Source organism: Mirounga leonina, unplaced genomic scaffold (genome assembly GCF_011800145.1).
Source record: "Mirounga leonina isolate KUSES-001 unplaced genomic scaffold, KU_Mleo_1.0 Mir_176, whole genome shotgun sequence".
NCBI lineage: Eukaryota > Metazoa > Chordata > Mammalia > Carnivora > Phocidae > Mirounga > Mirounga leonina.
This window is the reverse complement of record NW_023270454.1, coordinates 54,661,962-54,678,983: the sequence shown is the minus strand read 5'-3', so window position 1 is coordinate 54,678,983 and position 17,022 is coordinate 54,661,962. Positions and strand designations below refer to the sequence as shown.

At 36.4% G+C, this 17,022-nt stretch overlaps 1 protein-coding gene across 1 annotated transcript; it reads left to right on the top strand.

Annotated features, from left to right (window-relative positions):
• Nucleotides 1-44: 44 nt before the first annotated feature.
• PLK4 (polo like kinase 4) lies at nt 45-16,822 on the top strand. Its single transcript, XM_035023090.1, has 16 exons — nt 45-262; nt 919-1,014; nt 1,804-1,899; nt 1,979-2,093; nt 2,341-3,367; nt 4,333-4,433; nt 7,348-7,715; nt 8,547-8,651; nt 9,221-9,323; nt 10,303-10,452; nt 11,184-11,317; nt 11,409-11,500; nt 11,650-11,794; nt 12,836-12,976; nt 15,947-16,053; nt 16,451-16,822. The coding sequence occupies exons 1-16, from the start codon at nt 233-235 to the stop codon at nt 16,551-16,553; spliced, it is 2,913 nt and encodes a 970-aa protein (XP_034878981.1). The 5' UTR covers nt 45-232; the 3' UTR covers nt 16,554-16,822.
• Nucleotides 16,823-17,022: the final 200 nt, after the last annotated feature.

Sequence of the window (17,022 nt, the reverse complement as noted above, 5' to 3'; positions counted from 1 at the left end):
TGGCTGGGACGGCAACCGGCGGGAGTTTTTCAAAATGGGAGCGCGGAGGCGGCGCCCAGGTCTCGGAAGGTGCCGGGGAGGCCTTTCGGTGGCTGTGCAGCCGTCGCCCGGAGCGGCGGCCTAGAGAGCCAAGCCTGATGGGCGCCAAGACCGGCTGGCTGCTTGGAGCGCTGCCTCAAGGGGACTGCGTGAAGGAAGCTAACCTGGGGAGCACAGGCCTGAGCCTGGAAATATGGCGACTTGCATCGGGGAGAAGATCGAGGTGAAAAGTCTTGGCAGTCGTCTGCAGGGCAGGGTGGAGGCGGGGCGGGGTAGTCGGAGTGGCAGGACTCGAGACTGCGGCAGAAAGGGGACCAGGCGAATCTAACGGCTGCGGGGCGGGCGCCGAGGTGATTTGGGAGAGTCCCAACCGCCCGCCAGGCTGCCTAGGGCGGAGCGCCCCGCCCCTCCGGCTGGGGTGTTGGGGGAAAGGTGGGTCGCTCGCGGCCCCGCCCGTCCGTCTCCGGACACCAAGGCTATCCCGCCGGGTCTGCCGCGCTAGAACAGGGCAAAACTGCCACCCGCTTCTCCGAGGGGATGGCGGTTACCTCAGGCGGGAGCTGCGGCGGGCTTCCAGCGGAGCCCTCTGCTCCCAGGGGTTGGCTGGAGGTGGGAGCAAGGTGCTGAAGCTGCACTGAGGTGGAGAAAGCGGTTCATTAGCGCGCTGTATCTGAAGCCCAGCCTGGACTTCCAGGGATCCCCGCAAGGCGTCAGCATGCTTCCCACCCCAGACACCTGCTGTATGGAGGTGTAATACCTGCTTGAATTTTGAATTCATATTCCCCTCTTGATCCATTTTATCATCTTTTTCCAGTCTCTTCCTGTCTTCTTTCTTACTCCTGTGAGTCATCACACATATCTTTAATTTTAACTTTAAAGGATTTTAAAGTTGGGAATCTGCTTGGTAAAGGATCGTTTGCTGGTGTCTACAGAGCTGAGTCCATTCACACTGGTTTGGAAGTTGCAATCAAAATGGTAAGAATATATTAATCAACTTTTCACCTCTACTTTGCAAGTAATTAGAGAGGTGACTTAAATTGTAAGAAACTCTTTACCTATGAGGCTTTTTTTTAATTAAGGGTGGCGAGAACCCATTGCTTATGCAGAAGACAATAGTGCCAAGTCCAGCGATTGACCTTACAGATGTGTTAGGAGATCCTTGACTGTGCTTAAATAAGTGTTTTATTTTCATTCATGTTCAGTAGACCTAGTACTTGTTATTATGCAAACTTGTAGTAATTGATAGAAATCAAAGAACAAATAATTTGTTTATAATAATGAGTAGGACTTGTGCTACTTCTATATTACACTTGTAACACTCTAAAATACTATGTTTTGATTGTTAGGGGGTCAGTCTAATAGGGGTATCATAAACAAATTAAGAATCACTTAATCTAAACCAGGAGGGAAAGGGAGGTTTTATTTTAAAAGCTTGTCTAGTAGAAAAAGAGGAACAGATTATTTAAATCTAGCGTGGCTAGATTTTTGTTGCTTGTTATAGATATGATAGTTGTGCTCTTAAATTCTTTAAGTTGGGAAGGGATATTAGAATGCATTGGGTAAACTTTTACTGAATGTCCATTCTGCCAAGCACTCTGTTAGGTGCATGGGGAAAACAGGCAATAGAATAAATTGACCTCATAAAGAAGTAGATAAAAGGACGTAAGAATATTTTAAAGTATACTTTCTCTCCAGAGTTAACTTCTGAAAACTTCACGTTTGGAAGGTCATCATCAACATTTAAATGTCTCATGTTATTTTTAGATAGATAAGAAAGCCATGTACAAAGCTGGAATGGTGCAGAGAGTCCAGAATGAGGTGAAAATACATTGCCAGTTGAAACATCCTTCTATCTTGGAGGTAACACAAATTTTATAAAAATGACCAAGGACATTGAATTTTTGTATATTATCATTTACTATGCCCTTTTACATTTCAGCTGTATAACTATTTTGAAGATAACAATTATGTGTATCTAGTATTAGAAATGTGCCATAATGGAGAAATGAACAGGTATCTAAAGAACAGAATGAAACCATTCTCAGAAAATGAAGGTAGGTGGCTGCTCTTTTTCTTTTGTGTATTTAAATTTTACTCAACGGCCCAGTTGTCTTAAGGGGACTTAAAGGATATTATAAAATTATCATAATAGTACTTTGGTTGGTAAAACTAAGCTGCAAGCTGGTGTTCTAATGTAATACTGTGGCACATGTACTTGGGTTTCTAAAAACTGAATTCTAAGATTCTGAATACTGAATCAGATTTTCTAAATTATAAATTTTATTTTTTGCATTCCAACAGCTCGACACTTTATGCACCAGATCATCACAGGAATGTTGTATCTCCATTCTCATGGTATATTACACCGGGACCTCACACTTTCTAACCTCTTACTTACTCGTAATATGAACATCAAGATTGCTGATTTTGGGCTGGCAACTCAATTGAAAATGCCGCATGAGAAGCACTATACATTATGTGGAACTCCTAATTACATTTCACCAGAAATTGCAACTCGAAGTGCACATGGACTTGAATCTGATGTTTGGTCCTTGGGCTGTATGTTTTATACATTGCTTATTGGGAGACCACCTTTTGACACTGACACAGTCAAGAACACATTAAATAAAGTAGTATTGGCAGATTATGAAATGCCAACTTTTTTGACAAGAGAGGCCAAGGACCTTATTCACCAGTTACTTCGTAGAAATCCAGCAGATCGTTTAAGTCTGTCTTCAGTATTAGACCATCCTTTTATGTCCCGAAATTCTTCAACAAAAAGTAAAGATTTAGGAACTGTAGAAGACTCAATTGATAGTGGACATGCCACAATTTCTACTGCAATTACAGCTTCTTCCAGTACCAGTGTAAGTGGTAGTTTCTTTGACAGAAGAAGACTTTTGATTGGTCAGCCACTCCCAAATAAAGTGACGATATTTCCAAAGAATAAAAATTCAAGTGATTTTTCTTCTTCAGGAGATGGAAGCAGTCTTTATACTCAGTGGCGAAATCAAGAACAAGAAACCAGTAATAGTGGAAGGGGAAGAGTGACCCAGGATATAGAAGAAAGGCCACATTCTCGATACCTTCGTAGAGCCCATTCCTCTGATAGATCTGGCACTTCTAATAGTCAGTCTCGAGCAAAAACATTTACAATGGAACGATGTCGCTCAGCAGAAATGCTTTCAAAATCCAAAAGATCAGGAGTAGATGAAAATGAAGAAAGATACTCACCTATAAACAGCAATACCAATATTTTTCACTTCTTTAAAGAAAAGACATCCAATAGTTCTGGATCTTTTGAAAGACCTGATAATGATCAAGCACGGTAAGAAGAATTCTATCAAAAACATTTTATTTTTCTATAAATGTTATATTAGTACAAATAGGAAGCTGCATCTAACTAAGGAGGGTTAATTTTTTCTAATATTGTCAGATGTTCCTGGGGTACTTCTTAGCTATGATTTCTATTTCTTATTAGAAAGAAAATCAGAAAGAAAATCAGAATGATGATTTTTAATTGTAGTTAAGAAACTCTTTCATAGGGGCGCCTGGGTGGCTCAGTCATTGGGCATCTGCCTTCGGCTCAGGTCATGATCTCAGGGCCCTGGGATCGAGCCCCGCATCGGGCTCCCTGCTCAGCGGGGAGCCTGCTTCTCCCTCTCCCACTACCCCTGCTAGTGTTTCCTCTCCTGCTGTGTCTCTCTCTGTCAAATAAATACAATCTTTAAAAAAAAAACAAAAAACCTCTTTCATAATAAGTGTATGTGCTCATGAATGTGTTTAATACTTGAGAATTTTGTTTCATTTTTTGTTTTATAGGAAGCAGGTCTCCAGTGCAAAGTATCATATTAAACGTGTCTGATCCCTAAAGTACTCTGATAGTAACTGTTCTCTCTCTTTCTCTATCCCTCTCTCACACACACACACACTCACACACACAAGCTGAGCAAGTAATGAGTAATCATATTATTGACTGCTTCTCACATGAAGGCAATTTTTTAATGATTGTAGTGTTTATTTTTTCCTTTTTCTGATCTTTGATTTTTATGCCTAAATTACAAGATGGCAATAGCCGTGTAGAAACATTGTCACAGTACCATTGGCATTTTGATCTGGAAGTTTAGCTTCTTAGAGACCATTGAATTATGCAAATATTGGTTTCTATAGTTACTCTAAAATTTTTAGGTATTCAGATCAAAAGATAACTACCTTTTTAAATATTTTTATCTTCAAAAGTCATTACCTGATAATTTTTTTATTAGTTTATCGGAATTTTTTTTCTCTGTTTAGCTCCAGTCATCTTTGTCCAGGAAAAACTCCTTTTCCATTTCCAGACCAAACGTCTCAGACTGAAATGGTGCAACAGTGGTTTGGGAATCTGCAAATAAAGGGTGAGTTTTCTCTTTGGGTTTTCTAAAGAAAATAATACATTAAAAAATAATAATAATACATTTTCAATAAACTATATTACAATAACAGTAATAATAACTTTACTCATTTTGAGTATTTGCTATATCAGTTACTGTCCTTAATGCTTAACAAATACTAACTTATTAAATTCTCACACACAAAAAATACGAAGCTAGGGGTGCCTGGGTGGCTCAGTCGGTTGAGCGTCTGCCTTCGGCTCAGGTCACGCATGATCTCCGGATGCTGGGATGGAGCCCTGCATCGGGCTTCCTGCTCAGCGGGGAGTCTGCTTTTCTCTCTCTCCCTCTGCCCCACCCCACTGCTTGTTCTCTTTCTCTCAAATAAATAAATAAAATCTTTTAAAGAAAAATATGAAGATAATATCATTAGCCCTATCTTATTTGTGTTGCAGAGAGCTTAATTTTCCAAGCTATACCACTGCCTATAAGCAGAGGAGCCACAATTCCAATACAAGCAGTCTGGCTCATAGACTTTACTCTTTATCTCTCTGTTCTTGCAGCCTATCTGTAAGAAGCACCTCCTATCAGTGCCTATAAAATAATCAAAAGATGATTGGCCTTATTTTTAAGTAGAAGCTGAAGTGGACATCATGGTTTACCAGTGGGACCTTACATACACTAAAGTACACAGCTACTAAAACCTTAATGGGTTTTTTTTGTTTTGTTTTGTTTTGTTTTTTTAAGTGAGCTCCAGGCCAACATGGGCTTGAACTCACAAACTTGAGATCAAGAGTTACATACTTGGGGCGCCTGGGTGGCTCAGTCGGTTAAGCGTCTGCCTTTGGCTCAGGTCATGATCCCGGGGTCCCAGGATCGGGCCCTGCATCGGGCTCTGTGTTCAGCGGGAAGCCTCCTTCTCCCTCCGTCTCCCCCTGCTTGTGCTCTTTCTCTCTCTCTCTCTCTTAAATAAATAAAATCTCTAAACAAACAAACAAACAAACAAAAGTGTTACATACTCTACTGACTGAGCCAGCCAGGCACCCCAAAACCTAAACATTTTTAAACAGCTGTCATCCAGGTCATTATTTTAGATTCAGAGTTTGACAGTTCAACATTTCTTATTAATGAATATGACAGACTCACAGAAGGTGGGTTGGAAATAACCGTGGAAAAAAAGGGAGAATAAAAAAGAAAACATATGGGGAGGAGGAGATCATTTCGTACTAAGTATTATATTACTTCAAAGAGTACATAATATGACTATAATTTAAGCAGAGTTGTTATGTTACCGCAAGCATCTATTCTTTTTTTCTTTTTAAAAAATATATTATTTTCAAGAGCCCAAAAGGGAATTAATCTTTTTATGTGTACTTGATGATGATAATAATTCAAGTTTATGGTTTTTAAAGTATAAGATTGCCATGTACTTAATCTTGCACTTAACCTTCTGTTGTGTTGATAGATATTTCTATTTGGTAATACGGATATATCTGAGATGGAGAAATAAGCTTGTTTATAATCTAGTAGTGCTGCTGCAATTTTAAAGAATATTATTTGGTACAAAATATTTCTATCATATTGGAAGTAGGAGGAAGGAAAGCACTAACAAGTCATTTAGGGAAAAAAATGCAATATATATTTTTACAGTTTAGCATTTGAAAAATTGCCTTAATCAGATCTATATAGTCTAATCATTTGGGGGCTTTAAAAAAATAATATTCCCATGTGAACTCTAAAACCATATAAAATATAAATGGGTAAAATTCAACAAGAACTCTTAAAAAATGTGGGGCAAATACCCTTGTAATATTAAATATTAATCATAATATGAAAACTATTTCATATACTGTTTTTGCTTTTACTTGCATATTTTATAAGTAAAGATGATGACAGTCCTCAGCTTAAAGAGGATACATTTACATATTACATAGAATGATTACCTGGGAGCTCCTCAAATCTGTACTTGTTGGAATACTGGCAGTTACTTATTTTAGAATTAGTAAGTGACCCTGATTTTGCCTTGATTGAAAAATGAATTTCATATTAATATCTTTTTTTTCTTAGTTTGTTTTTTTTTTTTTTAAGATTTTTATTTATTTATTTGAGAGAGAGAGAATGAGAGCACATGAGGGGGGGAGGGTCAGAGGGAGAAGCAGACTCCCTGCCGAGCAGGGAGCCCGATGCGGGACTCGATCCCGGGACTCCAGGATCATGGCCTGAGCCGAAGGCAGTCGCTTAACCAACTGAGCCACCCAGGCGCCCTTTTTTCTTAGTTTTAGGAGTATAAAGGTATATCTTTGCAATCTGGATTAAAATGTTCTTTTAAAGTCATTCTTGGGGAGCCTGAGCGGCTCAGTCGTTTAAGTGTCTACCTTCTGCTCAAATCATGATCCCAGGGTCTGGGATTGAGCCCCACATTGGTCTGCCTGCTCAGTGGGGAGTCTGCTTCTCCCTCTTCCTCTGCCTCCTCCCACCTGCTTATGCTCATGCTCTATCTCTCTCTCTCTCTCAAATAAATAAATAAAATCTTTAAAGTCATTCTTGTATATGTCTTATCTTTTTTTTTTTTAATATTTTTATTTATTTATTTGAGAGAGAGAATGAGAGAGAGAGAGAGCACATGAGAGGGGAGAGGGTCAGAGGGAGAAGCAGACCCCCCGCCGAGCAGGGAGCCTGATGCGGGACTCGATCCCAGGACTCCAGGATCATGACCTGAGCCGAAGGCAGTTGCTTAACCAACTGAGCCACCCAGGCGGCCCATCATTCTTGTATATGTCTTATCTTAAAACTGCTTATTTGTTAGAAATATTATAAGCATTTTTTTTACTAGATTTCTTTTGTACCTCAAAACAAAATTATACTAGCATGACATTGTGTTGTGTAGACTTGTTTTTTTCATTTTTCACTAAATTGCTCCATTCTGTGTATAATGCAGCTCATTTAAGAGAAAATACTGAACACAACAGCATTAGCCCAAACAGAGATTTCCAAGGCCATCCAGATTGGCAGGACACATCAAGAAATGCTTGGACTGAGACGCGAGCCAAAAAGAGCCCTGATGCTTCTGATAATGTGCATCCTGCAAAACAGCTGAATACCATGAAATATATGACTGCATTTCAAAGTAAACCGGAGATAATTCAACAAGAATCTATTTTTGGCTCAGATCCTCTTTCTGAACAAAGCAAGACTAGGGGTATGGAGCCACCATTGGGTTATCAGAAACGTACACTACGAGGCATTACATCTCCTTTGACTGCTTACAGGTTAAAACCGATTAGACAGAAAACCAAAAAGGCTGTGGTATGTCTATCATTTTTCTAAATTACTATGTGGTATTTTCCTTGAGTATGTGGCTTCTTGTATCTAATATGTTTCTTTTAGTTCCTGTACTTTTGATATTTACATGAGAAACTCATTTAAAAGTAAAGAGACCGGGAGTTTATGGAAAAATAGCTAGTGTTTTCTTCTGACTACTTTAAGAATGGTGAATTGGTACTGGTAAGTTTTGAATTTTAAATTATTGATAATGGGAAACATTTAAAAATAACAGGGGCTAAATACTGTGTTAAATATTATTTTATTTACAATTGCAATTACTAAATTAATATTTAATACTGCTTTTTGCTTTTGTCTTGTTTTGGTATTTAGTCTCAAATGAAAAAGGTAAACTAAAAAACAAAAATTTTTTTTAACACCTGGAATTATTTAAAGAAAAAGTATACACAAAATCAAGTTTAAAGTTTAAATTGATGTATGAATTGGGAATAGCGATTTTAATTTTTTAATTCCATCTTCCTCCTGTTTGTACCTTGCTTTCTGTTTCACCCAATCTGCCTTTGTTTGCCTTGCTTTTGTCTTCTCAAAGTCCTTATTCTCCACCCCTACCTTCTGCTTTCGTTCTGCTCTCTGGTTATCATTTCACACTTAATTATGCCTTCTTACCTTTGCTCCTTATGTTTCACAATTGTGCTCAAATACACCTGTGGTGTAGACTGTTGCAGAGAAGCAGCCATTTGATTTTGACTTGAATTTTTGTTTCTGCTATGGTTAAGTACTTTTAAGTGTTATATATGTCAGAGCTATTATAGTAAACAAGAGAATTGTTACTAATGTTAGTTTTTTGTTTTTTAGGTCAGCATACTTGATTCAGAGGAGGTATGTGTGGAGCTTCTAAAGGAGCATACATCTCAAGAATATGTGAAAGAAGTTCTTCAGATATCTAGTGATGGAAATATGGTAATGTGGCTTTACTTTATTTTGCAACTTTAAATCATCATTAAGCATTTAGCATTCCAATTCGTTCTACAAGGATATCGTTAAAATATTTAAAAATTGGTTTTCTTAATGTGATAGTATCTCTGAAATTCAAAAACTAAAATAGCATATTACATATATTTAATTAATGTGGTTTTAAAAATAATTATAGCTTGTAGCAAATCTAAACTTTAAGCTTAAGTTTGAAAAGCAAAATAACTGGGGCGCCTGGGTGGCTCAGTCGTTAAGCGTCTCCCTTCAGCTCAGGTCGTGATGCCAGGGTTCTGGGATCTGGGAAGCTCAGGCTTCTCCCTCTCCCACTCCCCCTGCTTGTGCTCCCTCTCTCACTGTGTCTCTTTCTCTGTCAAATAAATAAATAAAATCTTAAAAAAAAAAAAAAGGCAAAATAATTACTTCTAGGGAATATTTAACATTTTCAATAAAATAATATTTAATTTTACATGTGAGCTCTTTTCATAATTTTATTAACAAAATATAGCACTTTAACTTAATGGCATATAATTAGAATTCTTAAAAAAACTTTTTGGCAGATCACTGTTTATTATCCCAATGATGGAAGAGGTTTTCCTCTTGCTGATAGACCACCACCCCCTACTGACAACATCAGTAGGTACAGCTTTGACAATTTACCAGGTATGTAAATTTACCAGGGAATAAATTTAGATAATGGATTTATACATACGTAAACTCCGTATGTGTGGATATCATCGATTGTAAATGTCTTGCTTCAGCCAGGCTGCAGCTCATGTTCTCATACTTTATATATGGTGAGATGTGGTGTAATTTACTAATCCAATGTTTATTCATAATCTGTGTTATCACGTATTTAAGTAACAACTATGGAATATTAGTCATATATCACACAAATATACGTACACTTGTTTAGTTACTAATTTGTCTAGAATCTTGTTCAAAATTCAACATAAAGTATCAATTTTTGACTTTTGAAAGCATTATTATGCTCCATAAATGATAATCTATAATTATGGCTAACCAAATTTGACTCCTTGTTCAGCTTCTGGATATTATGGATGGGGGAATTAAATATTGAATAGTAAGACTTCACTGAAGTGACTTTTAGAATCAAACAAGAAAACCTATCTAACCTAACCCTATTAGAAATCAAAACAGATAGACCAGACTAAATACTGTAAGTGACTATAGTTACAGGGAATTGTAAAAACTAATTTTGAATAGTAGGACCACAAAACTCTATGCCTTACTAACATAAAAAGAACTACATCTTTTCCTGATAGTCTGATTCTGATTTCTCAGGTAGAAATTTTTTCATTTCAATTTTTAAAACTTTTCTGGAATCGTTACTTATAATAAGGAGTCAATGGGTCAAAGAAAGAGATTTTTTAAATAATCATGGTACTATTCATCAGATTTTGTTATATACTTCTTGGGAATTGTATTATATTGTCTTTAGTTTTCATTACAATAATAGACTTGCATGACTAAAATATCTTTATTTTGGTAATGAGGTTTCTAACCTATCAACTTGAATTTTTGAGGAAGAGTAGAGATCAATATTAAACTTAGGGAATTTATATGTCACATCAACACTTTATTTCCTACTATTAGGTAATTTTTTTCTTTTCTTCCCTAGAGAAGTACTGGCGAAAATATCAATATGCTTCCAGATTTGTACACCTTGTAAGATCTAAATCACCCAAAATCACTTATTTTACAAGATATGCTAAATGCATTTTGATGGAGAATTCCCCTGATGCTGATTTTGAGGTTTGGTTTTATGATGGTAAGTACCATTTAGAAATGGTAATTTTTTTCCCTTTAGTTTATAATTTAGTAGTTGTGTTTTTTTTTTTTAAATTCAGCACCACAAGTTTATAAACTATATATTCATACAAATTAATTACACAGCACAGTGTACTATATGCTAAATATGTTAACCAAATTTATTTATATATACTTTCATGTAAACAGCTTATTCTCCAATACGTATATTAGTCCTCTTTCCCTAAATAGCTTAGATTTAACAACATTCAGGTTGGTAGTACAGAATCACCTGAAATAAATATCCTGTTTCTTAATAGAAACTCAAATGGACATATACCAAATGATGAAAATTAGAAATGTGGCAAAAGGATAGGGTTGAACTAGAGAATATTATTTTCTAAATCTATTCTATAAAGATGGTTTACTTTTTAATCGGTAAAACTCCCTTTAAGGGACACCTAGCACATACACTCACACGGTACATATATAATTATAGCTATCCTTCAGTTATGTTTTTGTATGAGATCAGTGATTTTTTAAGATATCATAGGAGTATCAGACTTAAGCCAGATATATGCAGAAAAAAATGGATGGCCTATATTTACTGAATACATTCAGAGCCTCATTTTATTAATGTTCAGTGAGTGAATATAAATAATACCTTGATCTTTATGCACTAGTATGATAATGAATATAAACAGGAATATTTAAAGAAATGATAAAAGAGTAGTTTTCTTCTTATTCTTTAAGGAGCAAAGATACACAAAACCGAAGATTTAATTCAGGTGATTGAAAAGACTGGGAAGTCTTATACCTTAAAAGGTGAAAGTGAAATTAATAGCTTGAAAGGGGAAATACAAATGTATATGGATCATGCAAATGAGGTATGTACCTAGTTGTGGTAGGTTTTCATACCAATTAATAGTGATTCCAAGTGACAGATGAAATAATGACAGCACTATTCTTTTGAAATAGGGCCATCGTATTTGCTTAGCACTGGAATCCATAATTTCAGAAGAGGAAAAGAAAAGTGGAAGTGCTCCCTTTTTCCCAATAATTGTAGGAAGGTAAGTGTTTGAAAAAATTTTAAATATGTCTAAGATGTATCGGAAATGTTAAAAAAAAGTAGTTTGGTGTTTACATTATGGACATTTTTTAGTTTTCTATAATTTGAAAGCTTTAAGGGAATATATTCAGACATTTCTTTCCTCTTCAGAAAACCTGGTAATACTAGTTCACCTAAGGCCTTATCACCTCCTCCTCCTGTGGATTCAAACTACCTGATAAGTGATAGAGCATCTTTGAATAAAATGATGAATAGTGCTGCTTATCCAAAAACGGCACCAATACTTAATCCTTCTGTAAGTAAATATATGTCACTTCTATACTTTAAACTCTTCAGTGATTGCCTCATGCCCTTCATATAAAATTTAAATTCCTTACTATGGCCTTACTATCATCTGTCTACTTCTCCCCTGCCTACTTACCCTGTACTGTCTATGCCTTCTTTAGTTCTTCAAGTAAATCAAACTTTCAGGGCCTTTTCACCTGCTATTCACTTGACCTGGAACTTTTCTCTAACCTCTTAATGGCTAATTCTTTCTCATCCTTTAGGTCTCAGTTTATTTTTTTTATTTTTATTTTTTTAAAGATTTTATTTATTTGACAGAGAGAGAGTACAAGTAGGCAGAGCGGCAGGCAGAGGGAGAGAGAGAAGCAGGCTCTCCACTGAGCAGGGAGCCCGACATGGGGCTCGATCCCAGGACCCTGAGATCATGACCTGAGCTGAAGGCAGATGCTTAACGACTGAGCCACCCAGGGGCCCCCAGGTCTCAGTTTAAATGTTACCCCTGTGAGGCCTAACCTGTCCCCTCTGGGAAAAAGCAAAATATGTTACTATATGTATCATTTTATTTTTACTAATAAAATATCATTGACTGCCTTAATATCCATGATAGATCATTGGTTACATAAACTTATTAAATTTTTATTCAGTGAACTGTCATGCCTATAAATACTATATAGCAATACAGAAAAATTCAACATTAAAGAAATAGATCTGTGTATACTCATACACATATACGTATATACTGTAATTGCAGTTATGAAAAATTGTACCTTGGGGGAAAAAAAGGCAAAAGAAATCTACCTAAATGAAAACAGCAACTGATTTTTCTTTTCTGTATTTCTCTAATTTTCCGTAATGCGGTTATATACTTGCATTTTTTTGTTAATATTTTAATTTAAATCTGAAGTTTATTATGTGATTATATCTTAATTTTTTAACTTTGTTATTGAAAATTATTTTCAGCTAATGAAAATCTAGTCATTTTTCAGTTTTGCTGAAGTTGGCTTATAAAAATGCTAAGGAATAATATCTTTTTGTCTTTTACTGTTTGTAGATGGTTACAAATGAAGGACGTGGCTTTACGGCTGCAGCTTCTGGAACAAACATCTCTTCTAGTAGTCTAAAAGAATGTCTTCCTAAATCAGCACAACTTTTGAAATCTGTTTTTGTGAAAAATGTTGGTTGGGCTACACAGGTGAGAAGTTTTTATAGTAAAGTGAATTTTCTCAGTATGAATTTCTTTAGTTTTCACAGTCATTACACAATTATCAAAAAAAAATAAATAATTTTAAAGATTTCTCTTTGCGAGAAAGATTTTACACCTTTTTTTACATTAGTTATGTTAAAATTTTAGACATTTTTTATTTGTACACACTTGGAGAACTCTAGGTATTGTTAATAGATTGGTAAGACGTAAGTGATTTGTTTTTGACATTTGTTTTTACAGTTTTAAAAACAAGTGTTTTAAACCCAAATGTCCACTGATAGATGGATGAAGAAGATGTATGTGTAGGGGCGCCTGGCTGACTCAGTCCATAGAGCATGCAACTCGATCTCAGGGCTGTGAGTTCAAGCCCCACATTGGGCATAGAGCCCACTTAAAATTAATTAATAAATAACTATACATACATACATACATTAAAAAAAAGTATGTGTATATAAACAATGGAATATTACTCAGCCATAAGAATAAAGAATAAAATCTTGCCATTTTTGACAACATGGGTGGGCCTAGAGGGTATTATGCCAAGTGAAATAAGTCAGAGAAAAACAAATATATGATTTCACTTACATGTGGAAGCTAAAAAACAAGACAGAAAGAAGCTCATCCATACAGAAAACAAACTGGTCATTGCCAGAGGGGAGGAGGATTGGCAAACTAGGTGAAGGGGATTAAGAGGTACACACTTCCAGCTGTAAAATAAATAAGTCACAGAAATGAAAAGTACAGCATAGGGAATATATAGTCAATAATACTGTGATAGTGTTGTGACAGATTGTGAGCATTGAGTGCTGTACAGAACTGTTGAATCACTATGTTGTATACCTGAAACTAACATAACATTGTATGTCAGCTGTGCTTCAATTTAAAAAATAAATTAAGAAAAACAGAATAGAGGGGCGCCTGGGTGGCTCAGTTAGTTAAGTGTCTGCCTTCGGCTCAGGTTATGATCTCAGGTCCTGGGGTCATCCCCATGTCGGGCTCCCTGCTCGGTGGGAAGCCTGCTTCTCCCTCTCCCTCTGCCCTTCCATCCTGCTCATGCTCTCTCTCTCTGTCTCTCTCAAATAAATAAAATCGTAAAAAACAAACAAACAGAATAGAGGTGTCTCATAATGGCTACTTATTGGGAATTGAGAATGATGTTCATGACATTTAGTTTTACAAACTATTTTTAATCTATTACTAGAGTAACTCATTTGGCAGAAAAGGATTTTTGCATTTAAAAATTAAGTCCAGGGGATCCTGGGTGGCTCAGTCATTAAGTGTCTTCCTTTGGCTCAGTTCATGATGCCAGGGTCCTGGGATCGAGCCCCGCATTGGGCTCCTTGCTCAGCGGGAAGCCTGCTTCTCCCTCTCCCACTCGCCTTGCTTGTGTTCCCTCTCTCACTCTCTCTCTCTCTGTCGAATAAATAAATAAAATCTTTAAAAAAGAAATTAAATAAATAAATAAAAATTAAGTCCACATTGAGTTTCATACTTACAGAATTATATGTAGGTGTGAGCCTATATGTATATATTATCTGAAAGCTTGAAGATTGGAGACTTGAACATAGTACATGTAATTTTTACTTACCAGTGAAGAAAAATGCATCTTAGACCTTTATGAGGGTAGGAAATAAATGAAGGGAACTCAGCATTTGTTGAGTACCTGCTATGTGGTACCATGTTTCTCACATATATTGTCATATATAAAGTTGGTGTTACCTCCTTTTATAGATAGTAAAATTATGGCTTATAACTGTTGACTGACTTGCACAGTCTTACTTGGTAGTTGGCAGTCTGGTTGTAAACTCAGGTCTGTTTGATTCCAGTGACCATGTGTTCTCTCTGCTGTTTGGAGTGTCACATTGTATATTAGTGACTATATCAAATATCAGTGACTAAAGGAATAAGTTGCAAAGGCTAAGGTGTAATGTTCTCAGGCAGAAGAGAGATTCTGTAGCCCAAGAACAAAGAATAGAGGGAAATCCTAATTTAAGAAAATGTTACTTTTGTTATTTCCTAAATCTCTTCTTGGTTAGAAATGCTATTGGAGGGGCTCAGTCATTAAGTGTCTGCCTTCAACTCAGGTCATGATCCCAGGGTCCTGGGATCGAGCCCCACATCGGGCTCCCTGCTCAGCGGGAAGCCTGCTTTTCCCTCTCCCACTCCCCCTGCTTGTGCTCCCTCTCTCACTGTGTCTCTCTCTGTCAAATAAATAAAATCTTTAAAAAAAAAAAAGAAAGAAAGAAATGCTATTGGAGTGGGGGGGGAGGACACAAAACTACTCAGACATCATAGTAGAAATGAATGGGAAACAGGATTCATTTAGAATAATTTTAATATTTTAATGCCATAGCTATTAAAGGAATAATCAGAAAAGATGTGAATATTCTCAGTGCTACTACCATCACAATCCCATATTTGTAGTTTTCTGAGAGGGTTGCTTTTTTTTTTTTTAAGATTTATTTAATTTGGGACGCCTGGGTGGCTCAGACGTTAAGCGTCTGCCTTCGGCTCAGGTCATGATCCCAGGGTCCTTATATCGAGCCCTGCATTGGGCTCCCTGCTCCTCCCTCTCCCACTCCCCCTGCTCGTGTTCCTGCTCTCACTATCTCTCTCTCTCTCTTTCTCTGTGTCAAATAAAATCTTTAAAAAAAAAAAGATTAATTTAATTTATTTAAGAGAGAGCGAGCGCACGCTCGTTCAAGCACGAGCAGTGGGGGTGCAGAGGGAGGCAAGCAGACTCCCTGCTTAGTGGGGAGCCCTATACGGGGCTTGATACTAGGACCCTGAGATCATGACCCGACCCAGAATCAAGAGTCAGATGCTTAACTGACTGAGCCACCCAAGAGCTCTGAGCATTGGTTTTTTTAACTGTATGAAAGTCCTATTAAACATGAATACCTTTTAAGAACTTTAAATCTTCTACTGTATAGTAATTTTGCACACTTATTTTTCTAGTTAACTAGTGGAGCTGTGTGGGTTCAGTTCAATGATGGGTCCCAGTTGGTCGTGCAGGCAGGAGTGTCTTCTATCAGTTATACATCACCAAATGGTCAAACAACTAGGTAAGTTCTTAATATAATGGTTGAGATTTAGCCCTTTGCTATATAATTTTGTTTTCTTTGTATGTTGAAATAAATGATTTAATAAAGTTTTGTATGTTCTTTAGATTAGGGCCTTCAATTTAATGAAGAATCCAATTTTCAAGTCAGCTCAAGTTTTTGACCTAATTTTCTTTTTATTATTTAAATACATTTAGAAAGTGGCCTATTTTAAAAGGAAACAAACTGGATATGCTTAACTTGATTTAGGTATCTACTTAAATAATTTTGTGTAATTTTTCTGAGGTGCCTCTTTCATTGAAGAATTACTGAGAAATAGCATATGCCTTTTGGTAGTCTCATACAAACCAATTAATTAAGTTATGTTTTTGTCTTTTTTTTTTTCTTTCGCTTCACTTAGGTATGGAGAAAATGACAAATTGCCAGATAACATCAAACAGAAATTACAGTGTCTTTCTTCCATCCTTTTGATGTTTTCTAATCCAGCTCCGAGTTTTGAATAATTAAAGCTCCTTTTAGATGCATAAGTCTAATAAATAACTTTGTTGGCTTTCAAGTAAAGTGACTTTTTTTATTTAATCTAACTTCCTCAGAAAGCCTTTCTATAAAAGACAGTTTTAATCTATACCATAATGGATGTATTCTAATGAGAGGACAAAACAGAATGAAAGTTCTAAAATGTACTGGTCATAGATTAAAATAGTACACCGGACTTTGCTCTTAGAACATATACCCCCAAACTTTGTGTTCATATATTTGTATTGAACAGTCTTTTAAAAGCAAAAATATAAATGGTGTGTGGTATATTTATGCTTTTTTTATTGTTTTCCCTACTTCTCAGACATGTTGAGAATCATGGAAAAAACATGCTGGAGTCTTTGAGGTTTTGACCATGTAAATAATGTGTATTTATGTTGTAAGTAACATATGTAAACATGTATATTTGTTTTATATTTATTTTTGTAGCACCAG

What these genes read in the sequence shown, in the direction of transcription:
- PLK4 (XM_035023090.1), top strand. Translation starts at nt 233, where the DNA reads ATGGCGACTTGCATCGGGGAGAAGATCGAG. An exon ending in CAGCTTTGACAATTTACCAG is followed by an intron (nt 9,324 to 10,302) that starts GTATGTAAATTT and finishes TTTCTTCCCTAG; the next exon opens with AGAAGTACTGGCGAAAATAT. An exon ending in CCAAATGGTCAAACAACTAG is followed by an intron (nt 16,054 to 16,450) that starts GTAAGTTCTTAA and finishes CGCTTCACTTAG; the next exon opens with GTATGGAGAAAATGACAAAT.